Below are 27,167 nucleotides of genomic sequence, written 5' to 3' on the forward strand. Positions count from 1 at the left end.
TTCCCCTTTTAGCAAAAGTTGAGAAATTTGCTTGTAAACATTAATTGTATGTATATATATCAATGTTGGGGTTTTTGGTTAGAGCTGTGCTGATTCATTCAGTGCAGGAAATTCAATTAGCCACAGTCTGTAGGTAGTCTGTAAATGGTTTACCACACAGCAGGGGGTCTCAGCTTGTAAACAGTTGTCCCGCAGAATATTCAACAGCTGGTCACCACCTCAGCGCTTTAAATCAGTCTTTTTTTAGTATTTTAGTATACAATTTTTTTTAGTATTTTAACTCAACAAAGTTAAGCAATTCGATAAGACATGCTGGACAGAAAAACTGGACAAATACTATAAATGTAAACATTTCTACACTCACGTTTGGGTGACACGACTGAAGGGCTGATAGGTGAAGATGAGAACACAGGAGAGTTGAGCCTCTCATCACTGAAGCTGAAGCTGTTTCTGTTGAGAGACTCTGCACCTGTTCCAGAGAGAAAGAGCGCATGAGGGTGGCTAAAAACACGCGAGTACAATTCCTTCCTCTCTATCACCTTGAAGAATCCCACCCACTGGCACGAGAATTAAAAGCCAAAGGCCACGGTAAGCCTGGAAAAATAGCAGTTCATCTTCATGTTTACCTATTCTTAACCCTGCTCAGAGTTCACACCCGGGCATGTTGCTACAGGAAGCGTGTAGTGCGTTCAGTTTTGGCCCCTCTGAGTTTGGCTCCACAGAGTCCCGAGCACAAATGGCAGGTGACAACTGTGTCTCCTACCCTGCGGGACAGAGGAACGCTGGAGGAGGGCATCAGCATCTGAATCAATATCACAGCAAGGAACATGGCTTTCCCCCAGTGGGCGAGACAAAGTTACATAACACATCATGGCATAACAGGATATACGCCTTCCTAAACTGTTTTCTTTCACAATCTACATAAATAGACACTGTTGACATAATTTCAGACTGAGGACAGCATAATGCAATTACTACCAAAGTATTTTTACATAAATGAGTTCGCCATGCAACAGGAATATAAGGAGGAGGTGTACATAAAGGCAAACAGAAAATGATAACTAGGTAAAGTTTAATTACTTTATACAGTATGTAAATTGAATATTTTACATTAAGGAACCTAAAGAGCTTTGAGGCTCATCTTCTGGCCAGATTTTATGTCTGGAAGCAATAATAGGGAAAAAAAAATGAAAAGAAAATAAAGAGTTAACAAAAGATCAATAAAACCTGGCCAGTTTGTTCATGCACATAGCTTGCAGGTCGAGATCTGCTGTGTGCAATTCAGCAAAATTGGCCTCAATACATCAGGCTTATGAGCAGCCTTTGGCAATCCCATTTTTCTCTTCTGTCAAAAACGAGATCCCTCAAGCTCAGTACAGACGGGGTAAAAGAAAGTAAAAATAAAAATGTGCACAAACAGAATAGAACTATACAAGACAATTAATTAATAGATTTTGGATAATGAACATTAATCCACACTTGACATAATCGAAAAAGAAATAAGTAGACATTACAGCATATATAACGTATTAGCTATGAACAGCTTTGGTGTTACCAAACTGTGCTTTCATCAGGCTCAAGAAAGCAGTAGTTCTGCCTCAGCTGCTCCTACATTGGCCATTTCCCCTGTGTAGCTACCAAAACTAATGCCCCAGGACTCTAGGCCAAGCCAAGCAGCCCAGGATTTCAGGACTGTTGAGCCAGTTAGGTTATTTAGCTTGGAAGACAGTAGTGCCTTTTTATGCTTCTCAATAAAATGTAGTGTTTGGCTTGATGTAGCAATGCAGAATGTGCTCATTTCCCACAGATGATGAAAGACTAATGTTAAAGCAATCATTTCTATCAGTCTCAGTCTGGGGGAGGGTAATTAAAGTCTGGTGCATCAGCAAGACTCACTATTATCCCAAACACTTTGATGATCTCTGCAGTTTGCTCGAATGATAAAAGAGTTAACCTTGACTTTGCATTGACAATGAACTCAAGAGATGTTGGATGGTATATGATGTTGATGCCTCCACAGCCATCGTGCACATTTTAATTATAGAACGGTGGAAAATCCAAGGAAAGCACATTCATCCCTCATGCAGCCTCGGTATTGTCTGTGTCCTTCCTCTGACCTCTGTGTCATCAGTTAGCTTTCACCCACACACACAGAGAAAAAGAGGCTCATGTTAAAGGTCACACAACAAATCATTAGGGTGAGTCTAATTCAGACACAAAAGCTGGATTAAAAATCGAACCATTTAAAGTGTTAAGATTATATATCATCTTTAGAATGTATCAACTCGAGTCTTGATCAAATGTGATACACATATAAATATAGCTAGACAAAACCCATGTTTCGAGCAAACAATACTTTGACACACTCATTCTTGGTGCAGAGGCAGGGTCCAGATGGCCTGCTGTGATCAGCGCTCTTATTGAGCGGAACATCTCGTCTGCTGTGGGATCTGGTCTGACGCATACTGATCACTCGTCTCTGTGGAGAGGCCATATCCTGGCCTAGTCTGTCGAACATGATGCTTTGAGAAAGGAATCTGGGCTTCCATGAAGAATCATTGCATCTAGGAGAGCAGCTCCTAGATGCAAGTTCCTTATTATTAGGTTACTAGTGCACATGTAGAGATCGTAGATGATCTGCTGATCGCTTAGCGTTTTTTTTCACGATTTTCTTCATTCAAAAATAAACCGTATGAAACATTTTCCTCACTTGTGTTTCATCGTCATCTTTTGGATCATTCACTGAGTTTAGGAGTGAAAACCGACAGAAAATCCTGTAGATTCCATTCGAAACAGAACAGGAGGTCGTTATCATGAATGGCAGCAGAATGACCCTCTGTTCAGTGATGATCACGATAAGATCACACTGTTTCGGTTGTAAACTAGTATCAGGCTGATAAACGTAACTCTACTGCAATCAGAAGAGCTGCTGGTGTGCTGATAATGTAGGAGAACAATTTAGTAATAAAGATGGATAGAGGGTGGACAAGAACTCGTGAACTGTAATCCACAGTGCTAAACAATTTGTTCCTATTCATCCTTCAGTGCATCTCTCAGCACAGCTCACTTATCTGCCTGCAGCACTGCAGGCTCTGCCAGCAGTAGAAAGAAAGGCCACTTTGAAATGTATGAATGAGAATTAGGCAGAAGTCTGCTAGTGACATGAAGGGGCTCAATTTAGCATTCTGTGAGCTGGGTCATAAAAAACAAGCAGTCTTTTTACAAACTGAGCACAATTCAGTCGTTCATGGGGCAACATGATTAGAGTCTTTGTTGCAAAATCATATAAACCACTTTGAACAGCTTCCGAGGAGGTGCATTAGCACAAACGGACCTACTTCTTACTGTGATCAAAAAGCGTTACGAATGCAAATGTATTTAACACCGCTTGCTGCTGACAGAAAGGCGGGAAAAACAAAACAACCTCCGGTGGCGTGAAAAGGGGATTATTTTTATTCGCTCTATTCTTGACTTGAATATATAATTGCGGTGAGATTAAATGCACTGTGAATGAACCATGCTGTTAGGCAGATGGTGATTAAAATTGGCCAGGTCAAATTCTTTTCTCAGGTTCTCAAAACAAAAAGAGTAACCGCTAAGTAATCCTTCACATCTGCCCTTCTGCTTTCTTTCCCCCTCTGGCCAGGTCGGAGCTGCGGGCAGATAACTGCTTCATTTAGCATCAACACCCTCTCATTTAGTCTCACGGCTTGTACATGAAACCCTTTTCACCTGGAGGCTAGAGAATGACAGGTTGTATGAGACAGGCCTTCTCTGGAGTACATGCTTTCTCTGCAGGTTTCTTATAACGAATCAGATAACCACTTATAATCTGTCAACATCATTTGACATCATGACATTTTAGCAAATACAGCAACCTAACCCAGTGTCCACCTTTACGCACCCAGTCCAATCCAGAGTTCACACGAGTCAGATCCTTCAGAGTGACTGCTTGTAAATCCAGCTTAAAGTCCCCATGGAAACATCTAATACTATAGAAACCACTAAGCTCCTCACATTTTTCTTCTTGAAAAAAGGACAGACAGATGCCAAGACTAGTTGGCACGGGTTATGATTTTAGCTTATTGAATTGAAAAAAATCAAATGCGTAGAACTTTAAATTGGCCTACACAAGATTTTAGTCACAAAAGCTTGGCTCTGTAAATCATAACCATGAATGCAGAGAACAAAACCAGATGACAGACAGAGGAGCAAAAATATGGAAAGTTAATAAGAGGCTTCTGCTCGAGATGTCATCAAGCACAAAATATACGATTGCAAAAAGTTTCACACAGACTTTCATGTGCCATATTTGAGTTTTTTTTCCCCCAGACTACTTAATCATAACACGAGACCAGATTAAGAGCGAGACTCAAAGCAACAGCTGCATAAAATATTCCAGAATGCACTTTTATACCTGCATACATAATTAGGTTTAACCAATAAACTCACTGAGAGCATTTAGAGCTGTTACACAGTCAAAGTCTTAGACTAACACACAGACACACAAACACACACAAACACACACACACACACACACACACACACACACACACACACACACACACACACACACACACACACACACACTGCTCTGGATTTTTTTCACTACTCTTTCTAATGCTCTTTTAGATAAACAGGCAAAAAAGTGTGCACCCTCATTTTCTTGCTAAGATTTTTTATTGTAATAATTCATGGACCATTAAACAACCATAAGCATATAATACTGGCTATTAGAAGGGAACTACATATGGTACCTATTATTAAAATCATGTTGGTTGGCTTCTGCAGGGGACAGCAGGAGAAATCTTTCTGCAACATTAAAAAAAAGTTCAAGCCTGCATAGATTTCTGAAGATATTCTCATGATAAGAGAAATTGGGTGGTGCAAATGACTGGGCAAACTGGGAGAGCATGTATGTGTATGTGTGTGTTTAAGGTGATAAAAATATACCTTATTAAAGCATCAGATAATCTGTATAACCACAAACTGCTTACAAATGGATTTCAGTTTAAAGCTTGCACAGCTTAGTAGTACATTTCAAAATGATCGGTGTCTCCCAAGTGAAATTAAGTTACAGTACAACGCCTTATGAGAGATAAAACACAGCATTGATTTTCAGTCATGAATAGATGACTGGATGCCATTTAGTTCAAACAAATATGTAGCACAAAATCAAATACTAATGAATATCCTTTCCAGAGTGCAAGCTGTTGCTCCTGAAAATATACATAGTAACTCCTTGAGGTGACTCCGGTTATTCTATGATTATTAACTTGCATTAGTCAGTGGAACCCTGCATTAAAAATCTGGAGTGCAGCTGTCAACTGAGCCTTGGGACTCAAGCTGGGAAAGTGAGAGGAGCTGGTCAGGCAGAGCCAGCTGGCTGTTGAGGTGCGAGAAACTACACACACACACACACACACGCACAGATTTAAGATAACAACAGGATACGAAACGATGGTAAAATGACAAAAACAGGCTCAATCAGTGTACCTAAAACTTTGACAGGACTCGCACACTCGGTGCATTTGCATTGCGCCATTTAGCAGACGCCCTTGTCCATGGTGACGTACAAAAGTGCTTTGAATCTCTATCGAGGAATAAATCTACACTGGTACGCCAGATTACAAACTTAAGATAAATCAGACTACAACTATGTTATGTTTTATTGTATTTTTTTAAACAACACAAACTTGGAAAGTTTAAGCGTTTTAGGAAGAAGTAGGTCTTTACCCGCCCTGATGATAGTCAGGGACTCAGCTGTTCCGACATCTAGGGGAAGTTCATTCCACCACCTTGGTGCCAGAACAGAGAAGAGCCTTGAAGTATACTTACCTCTTACCCTGAGAGAAGGTACAATAGAAAATCATCACACCAGTGAATAGACTTATGCAGCTGACAAATCTGAAAATCATTCCAGGACATCTGGACATGTTTGGGCCTGGTGTCACAACAAGGCCTGGTGTTAGTCACAACATTGCTGTGTAAACCAGTAGAGTAGAGAACTCCTCAGACTGTGAAAAGCCCTGAACTCAACAACACAGCTCATGCAAGACGCTTGTAGACCGAAGATTGTGATTTCTATCTTGTTGCTATTGACTCGCATACTTTAAATTCGCTTAGCCTTAAATGCAACTGAGAAGCATTTCGGGAGCATGTCAGCAAACACAGAGCTTCGTTTAATAAAACTCTGGAATAATTTTTGTATTAACAGAGCTGAATGGACATCTTAATATTCTAAAGCTTATGGCTTAAAGTGTATAAAACATGTTAGATCTCTATAGGAAGCATCTCTGAAGCTGAATTGAGAATTTATTGCACTTGAAAAGGAAACAGCCCAAGGTGTGCAGGGACAAAAGGGGGTTTCTGAGCTTCACCTCACCGATCCAATCAGTAATGTAACACAAAGGCCCATTTCTAAACACGCACAACATGCTGTATGCATTGCACACCTATTTGAGAAATTGCATTTAGATGCTTTATTGATGACATAACTGTTTACTTTTATCCAGATGATAGGATGACATCACTCATTGTACAGACCAGGAAAAACCCCCAAGAGCTGCAGATTTGGAGATGCTCGGACCCAGTTGTCTAGCCATCAAAATTTGGCCCTGGTCAAACTCGCTCAAATCCTTATGCTTGCCCATTCTTCCTGCTTTTAACACGCCAACTTTGAGGACAAAATGTTCACTTGCTGCCTAATAAATCCCACCCACTAACAGGTGCCATGATGAAGAGATAATCAGTGTTATTCACTTCACCAGTCATAATGTTATAATGTCATAAAGTTATGCCTGGTCAGGTTATAATTCCCTTAGATTTACATAACTGTTATATGTAATAGTAATTTCATATAATTATTATTACTGCACATAAGTAATGCTATGCCACCACCTAAATCTAACCCTAATCTTAACCACAGTAACCAAAAGTAAAAGTTTGTTTAATAAAAGGAGGAAGTTTTTGCTCTTAATTTGCAAAAGGACAAAAACATTTGCTGTATCGTGCAGCTATTGCAAGTTTTTATTCGGAAATAAAGAATAAAGAAATAAAGAAAAGGGACCAGGACAACGTCCTGATAAACTTAAAGGTGTGATCAGGCCACAAAATCTGAACATCTAAAATTCCCAGTAGAGTTTAATACAGTAGAAAAAGAGAACATATGATAGATAAGGAAATGTTCTTCCTGTAGTAACACATTGACAGCTGACCCTGGCTGGCACTGACAGTGAACACTGTCCTAATCTACAGCAGTGTAACTATTTAACCTGAAGAAACCGATGCGACCCTGCCGAGATGTGTGAATATTACACATGGATTACTCAGTAATCTATTGAGTTCTCACGCACAAAAATTGAGGCTACAACAGCATCTTCCAGCGACACAATTCCACTGTTTAAAAGGTGATCAAGGCACTGAACACTACAGCCCTAATAACTTGCCTTGGCTGCTAATGAGCGCCGTCCCGCTTCTTAGCACGCACTAGTGTATCAGCAGGATCAGGAAGCACATTAGTGCAGGCACATGCCTTCCACAACCAAGCTGACAAACACAGGACACAGAAGCACTCGCAAACAATTCAGTAAACACATTCCCAGGAGCTTTTAAACATCCTACCCTTCTACCCACACTCTATTGAAGCTTTAAAAAAAAAGTGTCAGGTGACAATGTTTCAAGTTTTCCATTAAGCAATGTCACAGCTGAATCCCCCATGTTTTTTTTGTTTTTTTGTTTTTTTTTTAAAGAGAAGCAAATGTAGTCTTATTTTACAGTCTGTCTACAAAAAGTAATTCCAAAATATTAATAATGAGGTTGTAAAATTTCATCTGGTGGACTTATTATTGTTACAGTATGTCGAGGCGTTTTCCCAAGCATCCTGACAGATTTGGAACAGATAAAACTAAAGGAACATGCAAATAGTGCAATTTATAGTGCGAGGTCCTCAACGCAGTGCAGAGGATATTAAAATATGTTGGACACAGTTAAAAGCAAAGTGCTGACATCTATGGGTTTTGTTTTAAATAGAATATTTGCGTCACGTTCAGTAAGCGAAGCGAAAAAGCACTGAACTAAAAACAATTCGATATTATTTTTTCAGTACTGCATTCTCATCACAAACAAAGGGGACAAAAAAACGTGCCTATTTTTGTTGAATAATCAATCAAATGTGAAAAATAAACAATTGAAATGTTAATCCGTGGAAAATGGACCGCTCCAGAATTATTAGCACCCCTGGAAGAGATTATGAAAACTGTCTTTGTGGTTAGTTAGCACTGAAAAGATCAGAGTAATTAAAGCTATTCTAAAGGGACACAAAAAAAACCAACCTAAATAAATAAATATTAATTCAAGATGTTATCTAGGCTATACAGCCTTTGTATTTGCATATTTACAGTGCCTCAGTGAAACAGCAAACCACAACCAGAGTTTCTGACTTTTACACATAGCAACAGCACATTATGCAATAGCCTGTAAAGTACCCTGTCATTCCCTGCAGGTCATACTAAATGCTATCATGAATAGAAAAGTGTGTCACCTGATCAAGTGTTCTTTCACCTTGTAAAAAAAAAAAAGCAGCAGAGGACAACCTAAAATCAGAAAAATAGCATTCATTAAAGTAGCAGATCCTATGTTATTTCTGTCCTGTTTATGTGTAATAAATCATGTGATGAGCCTCTGACAGATGAGAGGAAAACATTTGCAAGCTTGTGCAATGTAAGTAATAGCAGCTGTATGGATATACACTACCATTATGGAAATATGACATCATAGAGGTCTAGACGCATCAATTTCTCAACAATGGTTTAAAAATGTCCCAAATAGGTGCGGTGCCATGCATTACACACCTGTAGTCAATTAGTCATGACACATGAGTCACATGGTCCAACAAGCCAGTCAATGGACAACAACACAACTGTTGAATGGTGTACACAGAAATATCCAGTAGACCTACAGTCAGGTGCAGAACCTTTCATTCTTTTAGAAATTGGATACATTTTATTATTATTATATATTTTTTTTATACCAAGGCATTTCATCTTGTTCCAAGTCTTTCTAGTAACAACAAAAAAAAAAATACTACATCGCATATGCTAAGATATTAGTAATAATAATTTCAGCTATAATGTTTGCTTTTCTCTTTAAGTATGTGATATATGAACTTGTCTGATATTGATTTGGCTTGAAACTCTTTGAATCTTTTTGGTATCCTCTGTGCAGCTTTCGAGTCCCTTTATTTAAACAAATCCTTAGTAAGAAGTTCATCTTAGTATTCTTTCATAGATAAATTATGAATTTTTGTTGTCTACTTTTCACTGAAAATCGACATGTTTATATTACATAATATTCGCTATAAGCATTTCCTGATCGTTCCTTTAGATGTGATATGAGGGACCTGACCTTCATTGTGAGGACTGCTTTGACCTGGAAAGATTTGCTAAGTAAATAATTAATAGCAGAGCAGACACTTTACATTTCTTGGTAGGCAACTAGATAAGGTAAGCTACTTCAGAGCGAATGTGTTCTGGAGACTTAATGCAAATTATTAATAATTAATGGTCTGCAAAAGGGTTGGCAAACACAATATAATCTTACTGAACCTTAACCAAAAAGCCACAGACTGCAGTCAGTGTATAAAGAGAAGGAGAGGGATGAGAAATGAGAAAAGAGACATAACGGGCATATATTTACAGAGCTGGATAAAGGAGTGTGCATTATAAGCACTATGAAATTACAATCTTGTAATTATAACCATGTGAGATGGAGATGTAATGGAAAAGTTCATGGGTTGGCAGGACAGTAAAACTCAGCATTTGCTGAGCCTTCATTTTGTTCCTTTTTGCAGACGGAAAAAGTGACCAAGGGGACGAAAACTGCTGTGGCCTCTAGAAATACACCAAACAGCCACCTCTGCTAGGAGTGGAAAATCCCTGCTTTGTGCTTCTAAGTAAAATTTATTCTTTTTTTTTTATCAAGGGAAAACTACAATGTAAATATCAGACACAACACAGTCAGCAGGGTGCACACTTCCTGTCAGCATTTTCATCCAAATCCCCTGCGACAAGAAAAGATAATGGTGTTTACTGTTAAGATTTACTTGATCTCTTTAAATGTCATGTAAGATCTAGTAACAGATCATTTGACAATCACAGGATATGAGCATGTACGTAACACACGCACACATGCTCGCACACAAAACATGGATTACAATCGCTGAAAATGTTATTTTTAAAGCTGCGTCTTCGGGGCAGTGGGAGGATTCGCTCATTAACTATGTTGGTGAGTAACTCGAACCTGTCAGAAAAACTGCTGGACTGATGCCTATTGCACAAATCAGCTTTTCTGAACACTTTTCCCATTATAATGTAGAGCTGCCAATTCTACTTATATGCAATTTTGAATAAACAAATAATAATTACATGTGACCAAGAGCCACATCCATTCTCCATTTAACACACATGTACGTGCCACCTGCTGATGGTCCAAAGCTTTTCAAAGCTTGCTATTCGGCTCATATTAATTACAGGTCCACTTTCTCCTTAGCAACACCCAGTGAACATGGTGTAATCTGAGCCCGGGTCTGGAATCCACAAGCACATTAGAGAGGCGCACGACAGCCTGGCTGGGTAACATCAGCTCCAGCAGTGCAGGAAGGAAAAGGCATGCTTGAAACACAGGAAAAACACACGCATCCCGAAAGAGCCGAGGATTCCAGGTTGAGCGAGAGGAAAGGGGCGGGTGGACTTGCGCAAGCAGTGCTACAGTATAAGACAGTGTACTGTTAAATGGGGGAATGCCAGAGGTTGGACTGGCAGCGTTCCAATCGATGCTGCAAGCGCAAAACACCTAAGACATGAGGTCAGAATAGAGAGGAAGTGAAGTAAAAATCATGCTTAAGTTCATTCAAAAACACAAGGCCCACTCTGGGTTATAAACCAACAAGATAGAAAAACAACCTAAACGCTCCTGAAATTGCTTAAGGTTTATCTGTGATTTTGGCAGGATTATTTCTGTCAGTGAGTCATTTTCTGTTAAAGTGAGCAACCTCCATCAATCGGTGAGGAATTAGTGGTGTATTCACAGGAACACAAGAGTAAGGTTGCACTGTAGAATCTGCTTTCTTTACAGATCAAACAGGAACACTTTACGGATAAGGTGCATGCGATTTTTCTGCCTCACATAAGATATACCCACTGTGTGATCTTGAGGAGGGAGGAGGATCCTGAGAACACCCACACAAACTCATCCATCAAGTGACAAGTCTTAAGTAACACTGGCTTCTTTTAACAGGGCACTTAGGTTACAGTCAGGAATCTGTACACTGAACACCAGATAAAAATGACTGTTTACTTTTTTGTAGCTTGTAGATTATGAACACATAAAACACTCGTCAAGTACAATTACATGGATTGTATTAATAGGATATAAACACAACAATCTGTAGTGGGTAGAGTGTGATTTTAAATACGTTAAATTGAACTTTTTCAGATTTTAAAACTAGACACTTGCACAAAAGCAGAACAGACACTGGACTATGCGGCATTTGAGTCCACTGGACAGGTAATCCTGGGTGGTGGGGCGCGTTTAGGCACTGGACAACATCGTGGAGGTGAAGATCTGCTGCAGGATTTGAGGTATCTCCTTGGTGTCCATGGCGACAAAAGAACGACCTGCCGGCAGGGTTCTCTGGAGCCTACGTGTCAGAGGAGATAAAGAGAAAAGACCCCCCAACAGCAACCCCCCAGAAAAAAACATTACCAATGCAAATGTGCTTTCACTTGCAATCAAAGTGAGCCCCTAGACCTCAATGGGCCGACAAAGGCTGTCATTCACACAGATTCTTTTGTGAGAGCTGGGGGGAGGGGGGATTTGGGAAATGCCTGCTGGGTGCAAGAGGGCTAAAGATGGAGGGACGCCCCAAGCTCCTTTCACTCACTTGCCCTCCCACCTTTCCTATTCCACTGACCATTCATTACTGTCATTCTGTCCCCCTAAGGAGGACACTAGTTTTTAAAAGCCTGCCTTTAAATCATGGTGGGCCTGAAAAGAGTTGAGTCAGTGAGGGCTCAGATTAAAGGCGATGTGGAATGTGTTCTGACCACCGGAGTGGCATCGCTCTCGTGCCGCTATATTCTCTTCACTTGTCCCGACTGGACTCATTCTGGCACAGCAAGCAAAACCCAGCCTTTTAAAGCTTAAACATATATATTCTGTGATTAGGAATAAATCTTACAAAAAAAAAAAAGAAAGTGTTTAAGAGCCATAAAAAATCTAATCATTTTAAAGATATATTAGAAAAACTGTTGCATTTTTGTAGTTTCACTATTTTATATTCTGTTGTATTTAAATTTTTTCATCTCTGGCACATTAATAAGATCCACTCCAAATCTAAGAAGAGCTTTTGGCTTCGCTCCTGTTACTTTCAAAGGCTTTAATGGCAAAGAGGAATCTATAAACTGCTCCTTAAATGTAGAAATAAATATAGTGATGTGTAACCAAAGCCTAAATATCTGTGTGTTTGAATGTGAATGTGCTAGTGGGGTGAAGCTCACCTCTCAGCCTGGTCCCCAAGAGAACCGATAAATATGGCGAAAGCATGGACCTGAGGGTTGCTGGTGAGTGTGCGTGCAAATCGGTCAGGGCTGATGCCATAGCGCTCCAGATTAGCATCACTCAGCACAATGACAAAGTGCTCGTCGGCCTCCTCGTTCACCAACTCCTTTATGGCGTGCTCCGTGCCTTCCAGCGTGTAGTCTCCGCTCATACAGAACTGAGAGTGTGCATGCATTGTCTGTAGACAGAGCATTCACATATATCAAACACATTTAAATCAAGTGGTGTTGGACTTTAAAGAGTTTGACTTGCACAGCCAGGTGTGTATGAGAAGTATAGATCTCTCTGATCTTTATGTTCATCAGATGACTCTATCAAAGCATACACGTGGTTTCTTCATTCTATATATATCGGGTTTAAATATTCTCACTAAGATTGTTTCTTTGAATGTAAATTAACCTTCTTGGCAGAACCAAATACTAAAACATGCTCATCTGTGCACACCCTGCCACATTTCATGATTAGAAGGATGGCTTCATTCCAGGAAAGCTTGTCAGGAAGCTGATTTCCAAACAAAGGGGAAAAGCATGAGAGCATGCACGCAGCACATACGTAGGCTACATACCTTCAAGACGTGCAGTCTCTGTTTGTTGTTCTTTGGCACTTTGTCACATCTCACCAGTTCAATATCAAATCCATCCCCGGAGTGGCCCACTATGTCATACTGCAAAAAAAAGCATCAACAGGAAAGCAGAGAAATGAATGTACTGTTCCAGAACAAGAATACATTCACTAACGACTCCATCCTGAGAATGACAAATATATAGGTATGCCAACTGTTTGAATAGGTATTTTCCATTTATCCAGGCGCACAGGGCATCCTGACACTGAAGGTTATAAAAAAACTAAAAAGACGTTGCATAAATCACTTATTGCTTAAGGGCACACAGGAAACAGATTGTATATATATATATATATATATATATATATATATATATATATTTTTTTTTAAATAGACAACCAAATCATTTTGTAACCACCTTCATAAAGATATTGTGTGGCAATATCACATATTTTTATATGAGGAAAACATTTTTACCCCCTCAAATGGTGTTTTGATGATGACAGTGGTGAGAAAAGTGTGTTTATTAATGCCGTATTGATCTGCAGCTAACAAGTGCGATGTAAAACAGTTAGATGCAAGTGTTGTTTTCCACCAAATGCCATTGTTTTGGTCCAAAAAAATAATAATAAAAATAAAATAAAAAAGATCCTTCCAGTCTGGGCACATTTTTACAGTATTATAAATACTATTAATAAATAATAAATAAATATATAAATAAATATATCATAAATACCCTATATCCAAGCTGAATGTATTCCAAGCTGACTGTATAGTTTTATTTATGTCTGTACTTTGAGAGTCACTAACAGCTGGAATCAAATTCCTTGTGTGTGTCAACACACTTGGCCAATAAACCTGATTCTGATACATTCTAAATAAATAAATACACACATATACAATGTGTTATCACAACATTTAGAGAGTAATAGTGCTAACTGGTGCTATTCTGACCATTGTGCGTGAAATCTGCCACAGAGATGTTTGACATGCTGCAATGAGTCTTTCGCGGTGTTTTAAGCGGCACGTGCGCTTCAAGAGCGGAACAACTGGAAGACGACAATAGATCAGGAAGACCTTCAACGAGATCAACCACCGAAAGTACCAACTTGTGCATGATGGGCGTCGGAGAACAAGCCGCACGATCACGATTCCGCACCCACCCTACTCGCCAGATTTGGCTCCTGCGAACTTTAACCTCTTCCTGAAGATGAAGATCCAGCCCAAAGGTCGCCGTTTTGACACCAATGCAGAGATCCAGCGCGATTCGCAGAAGGTGTTTGACAAGCTCTGAAAAAAAGACTTCCAGGACACATTCCAGAAGTGGAATGTATATATATAAATTGTATGATAAATGTATGCATCTGTAAGTATATAATTCTATTCTATTCTATTCTATTCTATTCTATTCTATTCTATTCTATTCTATTCTATTCTATTCTGTGTGCCTGCCTGATAGGTATTATATTAACATATAAAACTTATGTGTGGGTCAAAGTGTAAATGACAGTTGCCAGATGTCTTCTCCTGTGTCAGACATGTAGATTAGTTGTCAGATGGACTTTAAACAAGTAAGTTACATAGGTGCCACTGAAGTAAATAAAAAGTGGCCAGATAGATGCATATACATCAGCAAAATGGGGCCATAGGGTCAGGCGCCTGCAGACTCAGGCTGTAGACACAAAAACACAATAAATCTCCTAATTTCCCCCTTCTTTCTAATTTGTTTCCAAATTAACCCCAAATTCATCCTAGAATTAACAAGTTAAACGGGCATAAAGTTGATCTGTAATAAAGCCTGGCTGATGTGAAGTTAATTTCGGTGACATATGCTGAACTTCCACGGATTATCCGAGAGGAAATAAATAGAACAGATCGACTTTGTGCTGCTATTGCTATGTAGAGCACAGCTTCCAGTAATAGAGTGATTCACTGCCTCCTGCATGGCAGCCAGCAGCTGGACTTGCTACAGTGAATGAGAGAAGAGAGAAAAAAATGAGAAAGACAGAAAGAACTGACCACTTAGGTCAAAACTCATGCACACAGCTGTGACAGAAATATGAGTCAGCCTCTGGGGATCTCTTCAGCCCCCGTTATCCCTGTTTCCATAGTAACCTCCATTACAGCATGTCAACGACTGGGGATGTCCCTGTTACACAACAGTACACAACTGACTGAGGAAGCAAACACGGTCACTGTTTCCGTGGTGCGTAGTTATGGAGCTAAGTTTGTGTAAATAAATAAACTTTCTTTACTTCTCACTTTTGCATGATGTACACTGAGTATATTAAGCACTGAGAGAAGCGGATTTGGAAAATGATTGTAAGCACCCAACTGGTCTATTCTTGTGCCTGTCTCCTTGAAAGCAAACTAAAAGTTACCAGAGTGTGAAGGTGTAAAAAAAAGCAGTGGTCTGGCATCTCACCTTAAACTTGTGCTCGTAGTTCTCTAGCGCCTCCATCACCATACACACAGCTTCCATGGAACGCTCCAGACGCCCGTCCACGCCATTAAAGCGGTACATGCTGCCCGACACGTCAGCTAGCAGACGCAAGCGCTTGGGTTTCTGCTGAGGTGTGCCCAACTACAACAAGAGACATAGTATACTATCAAGAAGATTAAATATATCATTGCGACTGGATTCAAGAGAGCATACATCATTTTAATACATATTACCTGTGGTTCCCTTAATTCTAGTTAATTCTAGTTTGCTCGGGTTTCATTCCAAAAAGCTAAAAAAACCTTTTTAATAGATTTCACAGGAGGCACTTACTACGTATTACAGCGCTTTTTCAATTCCTAAGCAGTCTTAGCATGAGAGTTATTTATGACGTAAACCGCAAGAGAATGTGACTCTCTGAGACATAGAGCCGGTCACTATTTTCTTTCTAGATGCTATCCATCTTTATACATGCTAATAATTTTGTGCACTTTATCCAATGAAATTCCAATCAGGTACACTTTTCTCTGCACTTTCTCCCCACCTATGGTTTTGAGGTATTTGTGGAAGGGAACTGCTCATGGATGGTAGTGGCAATAGAATTAGCAGCTGCACCACACAGGAAGCCATTAAAGGCATTAAAATATTTTAAGACGTACAAAACCCTCAAAAAGATATAAGGTGAATGCCTTTAGCATTGGGCTAATGCACATACATATATGACCTACAGAACGCATTCTGGTAAGCTTGATGTTTTCAGAGCCACGGACAGAATACATCTCTCACCTCCGGCTCCAGTTCTCCTCTGCGCTTGTAAATGGCTTTCTCCCCAGTCAGGCCATCAATGATCTTGGCATCATCTAGTTCCCCCAATGCCTGGTTTTTCAGCCACTGCCTTTCCTTTCCTTTAGCCTGTAAAAGAAGCATTAAACACAACACAAAATATTACGCTCACCATGTAACAGCTGCTTTATTACAAAATCTAACAGATTTACAATAATGGATTGACAAAATTGTTAATACTGTTAATAAAAAATCTTAGAAACCAAAGAGGTCCGCTGGCAGTGAGATATTTTCTCAATGTCCCCAAGATGAAAGAAGACGAAACAATCAGTTAAATCTTTTAAAAAGTACCACCGCCAGTCCAATGTTTGGACATTGCCTGAAAGAAAGACGAACATAAAAAGAGTAAAACTCCCTGAGCACCTTCTTTTATGAACAATGAGTAAAACATCATCAACATCCCATATATTCATGTCCACATCTGCTTTTCATTTAGCCTCTGATCCCCTGAACTACTGCATCATCCCACACATTGTACTCCTCTGTTGTCCTGCCAGTCACACTCAGATAACACAGAACAAAATGTTTCACTCACGATACAACAATGATTTCTGTGATCCAGTGTGGAACTTGCTGGCTAGTGTCTGCAATGCTGCAGAAACTTCAGCTAAGAACTATGACCTGAGATGCACTACAAACAATACGTGCAGAATACAATTTGGCCACATCTATAATAATAGCTGCATAAAAGCCTAGGGCACAAGGCTTATCTGGTTGCTGGTTTGAACTTAAGTCGTACAAGAAGACTGGAAGCTGTGGGTGAACTACTGTATATCAACACAATCTCACGGCATTCCGTGATATAGTCACAAACTTTAATCTATTGATTCGTGTTCATAGACATGAATTTCCTTCTTTTTCCATGTCACTTAGCACGACTGTCTCCGTCTGGCTATGTCTTCATATCAACGGAGGTAGAGGATTATGGGTAATGCTAACAGAAATGGTAAGGTAAAGAAAAGGTAAATCTTTTTTCCCTATTTCTATAAGAGTAAAAGATAAATATAAAATATAAAAAATATATAGTAAGGGTAAGGGTTAGGGTTGAACTGTAATAAATGTGTGTGTCTCTAACGCAGTGTCCTATGAGGATAACCGGGAGAATATATTTACTGAATTTGGACTGGAAGGAACCACTGACGACGGTTTATAATAGCGAGTAATTTACCGAATATAAAGCAATAAAAACAAGGATAAAATCTCCTGCTTAAATGCAAATGAAAATATTCTCCTGCTTGAGTAATGGTGCTTGAAGATTAAAAAAAAGCAATAACAAACGAGAAGCAAGAAACAATACAGCAAACAAAGAAACAAAACAGCGTCTGTGGTATCCAGTGGCAGAAAGAAAACACTGGCAGAGGCACCAACAATACTTCCTATTGAAATACATTACATAGAAAGTCATCCTCAGTGACACGAAAAAAGAGGGAAATTCGTAACATAACTGATATATGGCTTTTATATAGAGCTTCCAACCTTCTAGAGCACCTAAACATACGGTATATATTATTGTAACCTTCGCCTGACAAAAAGATTTCTTTATTGGTTCCTTAAGGGTTTATTGGGTAAACCGATTTTCTGACTAAAACTTTGAAACCTAAAAGACACTTAAAGAATAATAATAGTGTATTTTTTTCTTTCTAAAAATGTATCATTAGTTACATTAGTTAAACAACAATCTTTTATCCATTTAGGAAAAAGGAAAAAAATTTGAGCTGGTACATCTGAAAAGTTTGATTTTCACATCCAGTTTGTAATAATAAACTGGTTGGCCGGTTCTGGGTATACTTAAAATGTGCCAGCTTGATTAAATATGAGAAGTGTGGGAATATGAGAAAAGCAGGTACAGGTGTGAGAAAGAATGGGACTAATGGTAATGCATATGCCATTCCTGTGCACTTATTATAGAGCAGCACCATGCAAAGAAATTATGCAGCTTGGTTCTTCTCCTTTGCATTTGTCGGTTCATTCCTCTAACAGCAAGTTAGTATAATAGTTATGCTGTTTTCATGTCTCTGAGCTCTGTCATACCACAGTAATGCTCAGGTGTGCACATACAGTTATTCAAACGATGAGGAAATATAGAATTTTCATGTAACATATGCTGTTTGTGCTCACAAGTACACAATTATCTCGACAAATGTCAAATGTAATAAAATTAAAGAAAAGCAATAAATGGATACGGCTTAACATCTACATTCTCTCTACACAACTATGCTCTCGTACCTGTACAAGGCAAAGCTGAGGCAGAACTTCAGAAATATGTTTGAAAGTTGGGTACACGAATCCCCGTAGCCACGTAGCCACCGCGATAAACAAGGGATTACTGTATATCAGTTTCTCTTCACATTGGGGCGAATAGAAAAGAGCATTCCTGCAAGACTGTGTGCTGTTTTGGAAACTCAAGCTCATGTAGATTTGGCTGAGCTTTGTTAGGCTAATTTTCAACTCCAAATTACAAATTCCTTCATTTAACTTTTTAAGTGTAAGCTGTTGTACGAAAAGTTTTTTAGGGAAGTCAACAACATTTGCACTACAATAACAAAAAAATAAAAGCCTCTGGAAAACTCATTTTCTCATAACGTAATCAGGTCCAATGTTAAAGTAATCTAGCTGTGTGAAACGGATATTTGGGTGGATTTACATGTGATGGTTTGTTCTTATAAAGATTAAACATTATCATTAGGGCCTGTTTACAGCTGGGGGGAATGAGGAAACGTACAACATAGCAGAACAAATGTGCAGTCGAATTCATACATGATTCATGTTACATGATAAACTACAAACCAATAAGTCTCCTGGCTTACATTTGACTTATAATTAGGTCAACATCACAATGGAAGATTCCGACCGTCTTTTTTTTTACACAGATGTGTTTAACTGTCATTTACTTACTTATCATGTGCAAGTTGCATCTGTTGTTTAGAAGGGATATGCATACTTAAATTCTTAATTAGATGCGAGATTTTCTACATCGGGCAACTAAAGAAAGAAATATCAAGTCACCTTGCTACAACACAGTAAGACAGTCACACACAACTGCCTCTGTTTTTAGAGGCTAATCACTGGTCCAATTTAAATATCCTTATTTTAAAGAGTTATAGTCTTCCAAGATATTAAAAAATGCAAATAAAGAGAGAATGAGACAAAGAGCAGAGAGCAGAAAATAAGATGGAATTCCTGACATGGTATTTTCCCATTAACTCTTCAGTGAGGCTGCCAATGAGGAACCTGATCCTCTAGAGTCAATGCTCTGTCTCGCTGTAAAGGGAATCACCAAATGCTGCTGAAGAGCCAAGATAGACCTTTCAAAATGCTTTAAAGCACACTACATGACTGGGTGTCCACTCAGAGGTCACTCAGAAAAGCAACAATAGTACTTAGTTTCACTTGGTGATAGGGGATAATTGTTTCATGACTTGAGGGCAAATGCAGGACGAAAAGAGAAGCAGCTGTAATAGCAGTCAAGTGAGGGTGTGTGTGTGTGTGTGTGTGTGTGTGTGTGTGTGTGTGTGTGTGTGTGTGTGTGTGTGTGTGTGTGTGGAGAAAGGAAAGAAAAAACACTCTTGGAAGCGATGCACACACCCTCTGGGAGAACTGCAATGAAATGTTTACCTGCAGGCTGTCCAGAATGATGCGTAGGGACTGGACCTGGCGCCGGACGGCTCCGGAAAAACGCTCATAGGTGGCGGCGTCATACTCGCTCATCTGAATCTCCTTCAATCTGAAACACACAGGACTTCTGTTATACATCTCAGCATACTAAAACTACACCAACATTCCAGACCATTGTCAAGTCCTTTTGTTGGTAAAGGTAATACAATTTGTGTTTAAGTGTTTCTTATTAAGCATACCTCATTTTAACTATACTTTAGAAAAACAATGCCAGAATAATACCAAAGAGCAGATGTGCCTCTTTGTATTCATTTCAGGTTTGTGTTTAAAGTTTTCCAGTCCAAAAATGAACTCCACTCCCAGTCAGAGGAGAGCTGCTCCACTTAGCCCTTTTCCTTAAAAACCATCTCATGAGACACAGTTTTTGCCACAGTTTTAACAGTGTTTTCATTTCATTTTTCATTTGCATTGCAGGTAACAGAAGGCTAAAAAAAATATCGCGAACTGCATTAATTGTAATCTACATGTACTTTTAGAAGTGGTTTGGCTAGATAAAGTTCCTCAGTTAAGAAACAAACACGAGTGTCTTTCAATGGCACTTCATGTAGCCACTTTTGACTTGAAGTCACTTCTAGATTCTCAAGACTGGCTAGTCTTTGGACCAATAAGCTTCCTTTAGCTAATTAATTGACAAATGTATGCGAGTCTGCTACAGAAACTGATATTTTGTATTTATTTGTTTAAATGTATTTGTATACATTTGTTATCTGTTATAGTCATTTTTAAAATGTTCAATCCACTTTGCTAGGTCTACAGTAAAACAATGGTAGATCAGTATACTATGACTTGTTTACCCTCTTTTAAGATTCTGCATATAATAATGTCACTGGAGACATGTGTTAGAGAAAAAAAACCTGGTGCTTCTATTTTATGATCCGAGTGATACAGCCATCTGTCCGTGAGATCAGCAGTGAGGATGAGCACTTGCTTGTAAGAGGCCTCTAATGAGCACTGCCATATGTGAGAAGTCCTGACGGCCCTAGGGGCAGCACACCCACCATACTGCCCCTCTTTAGTTTGATCTGGATCTGTTCTCTATTGGACGTGTGCCTGCAGTACTGACAGATCTATGTGCCTTCTTCAGCAGGTGTAACATGCTGTCCAGGTGACACATGGCACACTTAAATACAATAATCCCTACAGACCTGTGTTAATCCTACCTTACTCTGATCCAGGCAGAGCAAAACGATAAGGGCAGTTCATCGTGTGTGTGTGTGTGTGTGTGTGTGTGTGTGTGTGTGTGTGTGTGTGTTTGTGCGTGACAGGCGTTTGAAGTCATAGATGGGAAGTGAAGCCTAACATGTACACAGACTATACTGCTGAGCAGCTTTCAGGTTTTTACACAGGTGAGATCATAGAACAGTCTCTTCTCATCACACGGCTAAACAAGCCACCTTCATCTTCGGTAGCCATCTGGAGCAGATGTGCGTAAGGCACTCGAAGACATCTCTTTGGCAGACTGTAGTGAGACTTTGAAACTTTGAGAAATTATACGGGTTAGGGAGTGATAACCTCGGTCGCGTGAAAAAGTAGCAACAGGCAAGCTTTCTCCTTTGTCTGTCTTTTCTTTTTTTCCTCCTGTGCTCTGTCCCACTTTCTCACACACACATACACACATTTAGAGCAGTGAATGGTTGTGGGTTTCCTGACTGGCCAAAAAAGCTCACATTCTTTATGTAGTGCTATTGGAGAAGGACAGGCCGTGCTGCTATTTTCTGCTGAATTCCAGACCTGTCCACAGACCACAAAGTGTGGTCAGTGTGTGTGTGTGTGTGTGTGTGTGTGTGTGTGTGTGTGTGTAAGAGAAAGAGCGAGAAACGAGATAAAATTTTAGTCTGAGATGATCAATATTCGGCTGAAAAGGTGAAAAGAATTGGTTCAGCAGGTTGTCATCACTTTTTACTCGAAACCTGCTCAGATTACATGACTGCTGGCTCCCAATTTGATATGTTACATTCGAACAAACAAAGGAAAATTCAATTCCACTTCCTGTAAAAAAAACGACTTAGCACAACAAACCCTGAGATTGAGCAGTTGAGAACGTGATAAAAAGCATGCAGAATACATAACAGGATATAATGGGTTACCGTGCAAACTAAATTCACAAACGCACACACTGAATCAAAAGCAGCGTGAAAAGCAAAGCTGCAATATAAGTTCCAGACTGTTCCAGAATGTTCCAGAAATAATGCGTCATTTAAAAGATCAAATTACAGAATAATTGTCTGTTCATATCATGAACCTCTTTATAAACGTGTCACTTGAAGACCAGGCGCTTTTTTTTGGCTCTCTGTGCATTGACGGATGTGTGTGTGAAACTTGCTTTAGATGTGAGACGCTTGGGTGCGGACACAAGATGCACGGAGGAGAAAATAAGCAAAAACAGAAGCTTCCTTCATTTCCAAGCCCTCTCATCCTGCACTCTGTGGCTTCTCTCTCCCACTCGCGCGCACACACCGAGTCGCATGAATTGCGGTATTCACGGGGTGCATTTTTGAAATAGCTGCCTCTGGTGGAGCTCTTTGGCTTCTGAAGCTTCACTACACTGAAGCCTATTGAAGCAGCTCTGTGCTTCAGTGTATCTACCTGTCATTACGCATGTACGTGTACACGCACATGTCCACACGCACATGTAAACACCACAAATAGAGGCAGTGACGTTCTTCAGCAACTCTCATGAATGAGTATACCTCTCTTTAAAAGCCTTCTCGGCCATTTCTCGTGAAGCTTTCTTCACTTCTTCAGGAACAGCGTCTTTCTCAGCCTGGGAGATCTGGTAGACTTTATGGCCAGCATCTAGACGGTACGGACCTCCCTTTCCCCCGAGGCCTGCTGTGTCTCTGCCCCCTGCAGGACCACAGAATGAACTTTTATTAATAATTCTTTAAAATAATTGTAATAATTAATCATTTGATTGCATTTTTCTTATGTTTTATTATAGTGTGAGAACAGATCAAACAAATGATACAGAACTGCAATTGATGGAAAGATAAACATTTGTGGGGGAAAAAAAACCCATAAAATTATAAAAAATAAAACCTACCCGTGCCTCCTGCCCACTGATTACCCCCTACATGAGGGGCATTCATGGGGTCAATCTTGCCATGTTTTGGTGCAGTGACATCAAGGCCACTGTCTCTCTGAATGGTGATCTGAAACATAATTTTGAATAAAGAAGAGTTGGAATAGCAAACAGATTGTTCATATATCAAAATATATGTAGAAATACATCATACATATTTACTCCCTGATACACATAAAATGTGTTTTATAGCATTTTAGAGCATTTATTATAATTATTGGAGGTATTACACAAGATTGTCTTCAAGATGCCTTTAAAGGTGTGTGTGTGTTTTGTGTATGCAAATAAATGCGAATGAATACTTTCGTTCATGTGTGTGCAGGAAAGGTCTACGTCTCCACCTACTTCTGACCTGGAAATGGAGTTCTTTGTAGCCTTTCTATATATTCACACATATCCAGCATCGGCATCCTCTCTGATCACCCAGCTTTAAAAGCATCTCAGCAGCTCTTTAATGCTTGCACACACACACACAAAAGCGCAGAGGTCCATGACCTCCAGACACTCCTCTCTGGCCCCTGCTGGGAGATATTTGTGGCTATAATAGTATAATAACTCCTGTTCTGTAAGAGTAAGTTAATGCTCAATCAAACACTGTGCTTATTGCCCGAGTTTTTTCAGAATTGATAGCATGTGGTCGAATGCTAACTGTACTTTATGTCAATACAGTAAAGAGTCCCATACAGAACATTTCTCGTTTTGCTGAATCATTTTGGAAAGAGCAGTTGAGGAAGTCTACAATCTAAAAGAACACTTGTCACGAGGCCCACCCTGTTTGCCCTAGGAACTGATATCAATTGTGCTGAGTTATGAAGAGCAGGCAGCCATACACACACCATGTACACACACCTACAGGAAAGCAGTGCCGCAAGCTCTTCGCAAACCCCCATCAGCATCTTCATCTGAATGAAGCAGACAACAACAACCCAGGAACTGCAAACATGCTCCATGCCGAGATCTCAGTCTGCCCCTGCGTTTGCATGTCGGTGAATCACTCATATGCAAAAGCAGAATTACTCAGAGCAGAGCAGGCTGCAAGCACTCCAGGTCTGTGTGGATTGGAGACAGGTGTGATGGGTTGAGTCAGCACTTACGGATCATTATACTTCACAGAGTAAATAAAGCTGGAGCCTAGGGTCTGCTTGCCCTGTCTGCACATGAGGGCTGCAGAAGGACACACAGGCAGAGAAGCAAACTGAGTGGAACCAAAATCTATTCAGAAGAACTGAATCGTGATGAAGGGGATATTAAACACTAAAAAGGTTCTTGAAGAATATTTATGCCATATACACAATGAGAACTTTTTTTTTACTCGTACAAAAATGTACTAATTGGACAATCGGCTACGTAAAAATTTTCTCATAATCGATGTATGCAATAATTCAAGAAAATGAATCGTCATTTATTGAATCATAGTCACACATAGCTCTGTCCTGGACTATGGCCAAATGATCATAATATAAATGACATATTATAAGCTTTCACAGTCAGCAGATCTCAATGCAGATAAAAACTATGGGAGATTGTGGGCTGCCATATTAGACATTGTCCTCCACCACCAAACTAAAAAATATTTGAGATGAACAGAGCTCATTTCACTAGCATAGTTCAGTCAGTTATAAACTGTATTGAACTATTAAATGTCATAATGCTATCGCAAGCTATGTGACATAGATATCACGATAATACATGCCAAGATGGAGATAATTTCTCTTCTGCACAACTTGCAGAATGTCCCATGTGTTCAGCACATACTAGCCAGGAGCCTCTGTACTGTATGAATCCTGTTATTAGCACGAGTCTACTCATTTAAGCTAGCAGTTCGAATACAATTTGCCCTTAAGACTAATCTGTAAAAAAAGATAAGAGGAGACGTGATTGATCTGTGCGCCCCTTAAGCGGGTCACATACAAATGCTTTAAACTGTAAAAAAAAAGATTTTCCCAGGTCCCACTTTAGACAGAAGTGTCCTGTCAGCAAGAGATTTAGGACACATCACATAACTGATGTAAATCTGTTGGTCAGTTCCCTCCTGTCCAGCCAAAAGCCGTAGTTAGTTGGGATTTTGATGACACACTTGAACATCCAATGTTTAGTCTGAGCTGAACAGTAAGTGGAGTGACACTAAAGCTGAAGCAGTCGTATGTTTCTTATTTCCCCAAGGACAGATCTTGAAGGGACTGTATGTGACGTGGCGTTAGATCAGCCAGAAATTTACACCACAGTCACTCCTTTATCTCAACCCAAGCTCAGTTGGATCACTGATAAGAATGCAGATGAATTCAGCTACAGCCACAGATGTTTAATCCTTTGTTTAAATCCGACAACTCAGCCTGGGTAGTGCTCACATGATTGATATGTGGTTATATGAAGCAACAACATTTATTCCACACGCACAAGACGGCTACACCGACTCACAGAGTGATGTGGTGAGAATGATCCAGGTGCGTCAAACCACAACAACTGTCGAGAGCTACCGCTATTGTTTTCTTTATGCGTCAACAGAAAGAGCTCACTCAGATAAGACCCGGCTCTCCTGCAGTGCCTCAAGGCAGAGGGAGGCACGGAGAAGAAAGAGAAAATGAATTGAGGGAGACGGCTGAAAACCTGCAAATCCCTAGAATAGGGTTGAACAAACAAAAAGACATTCCAGCATTCTACCTGTCCAACACAATCAACTCTATTAAACTGAAGTATTAATTCAATTAAAGAAAATCTATACAATTTGAAGGTTTAGGATTAAAAGTTTATAATATAGGCCGCATTATGACACATGACTACAGCATGACCGAGAGCTTAAGACCGAAGATAAATGCTTTCCCACATATAGACTGAAGAATTTTCTTCTTTTTATTTTTTTTTAGGCCACCCCTGCAAATGCCATCAAAGAGAGTCTAAAAGAGGGCCAGTCTTCTAAATTAAGCATGCAAGCCTAGTTAATATACCTTTTAAGATCATTCGCTGTCAAGTCATTGATATAAAGGTCACTGAAGATCAAAAAGCCAACTGATAAGAGCACTCATAATCCCATAAGCACACATGCATGTGTGCACAAAGCCTTTTTTCAACATTATAACTGATTGCTCACATTTCACCTCACTGAAAATCCCTTAACATTCTTATTCAAATGATGTCAGAACCAGTTCACCATCACGATGCTGCAAGTCTGATCCTAAATATCATCTAAAAAAAAAAAAAATAAACTACAATGGCAAGATATTCAGCTTGAAGTGCTCAAAGGATTTTCGGTGGCTATTATAAGTACTTCCTTACATTTTTATAACCGTCTGTTGTGATATTTATTTCTTGCATGGCCTGTTTGTGTTTTCTACATTTTTCACTGTTGCAATCTGTAGAGCATAGTAGTTGGTCATTAATATCTATACAACAACATGGAGAACTACCCCATAAAAAAGTTTTATCTGAACATAAATTAGAGTCACAGCCTGGTCTTATAGTAGCTTAAATGTCTTGCATGTTGCTATTTTGTGATTCTAAGTATAATTAAACAAAATGTATTGGTCATATATTGTGTCAAAGGACAGACATTTTTCCTTTGATATTTTTTTCAGCTAATGTATGGGCTAAAGAGTTAAAATGTAATATTTTATTGTGCTATGTTGTTTTAATGTTCTACTTCAGGATACTTAGCAGCCAATCATTTGAGTTTATTACTGCATTTTGGCATTGGGTATTTGCTTGTCCTTGAATGTAACACTGACCATGAGCAGTCAAAACCTGAATAAAGAATTCATACTATTGTACAATTACATCAATACAACCCTATTGGTCTTTTAAAAGGCCGTTTCAGCTGGCAAATAAACTCTTTATATATATATATATATATATATATATATATATATATATATATATATATATATATATATATATATATATATATATATATATATATATATATTTCAGAACCATTCTGAATAAGGAGATAC

General features: G+C 39.3%; 1 protein-coding gene across 2 annotated transcripts in view; it reads right to left on the reverse strand.

Moving 5' to 3' along the window:
• Window positions 1-11,333: 11,333 nt before the first annotated feature.
• The window catches only part of vwa8 (von Willebrand factor A domain containing 8), a 68,743-nt gene continuing 52,909 nt past the window's right edge, over window positions 11,334-27,167 (reverse strand). For both annotated transcript variants that reach the window (XM_083536478.1, XM_083536477.1), the window contains 8 exons: window positions 23,182-23,290; window positions 22,829-22,985; window positions 20,079-20,187; window positions 16,407-16,532; window positions 15,606-15,764; window positions 13,184-13,282; window positions 12,558-12,796; window positions 11,334-11,698 (listed from right to left, as the gene is read on the reverse strand). In XM_083536478.1, the coding sequence (XP_083392604.1) occupies window positions 11,590-11,698; window positions 12,558-12,796; window positions 13,184-13,282; window positions 15,606-15,764; window positions 16,407-16,532; window positions 20,079-20,187; window positions 22,829-22,985; window positions 23,182-23,290 (1,107 nt within the window). In that variant the 3' untranslated portion in view covers window positions 11,334-11,589. The remainder of the gene's footprint in view (window positions 11,699-12,557; window positions 12,797-13,183; window positions 13,283-15,605; window positions 15,765-16,406; window positions 16,533-20,078; window positions 20,188-22,828; window positions 22,986-23,181; window positions 23,291-27,167) is intronic.

The sequence above is a fragment of the Silurus aristotelis genome, assembly GCF_946808225.1.
Source record: "Silurus aristotelis genome assembly, chromosome: 3".
Classification (NCBI taxonomy): Eukaryota; Metazoa; Chordata; class Actinopteri; order Siluriformes; family Siluridae; genus Silurus; species Silurus aristotelis.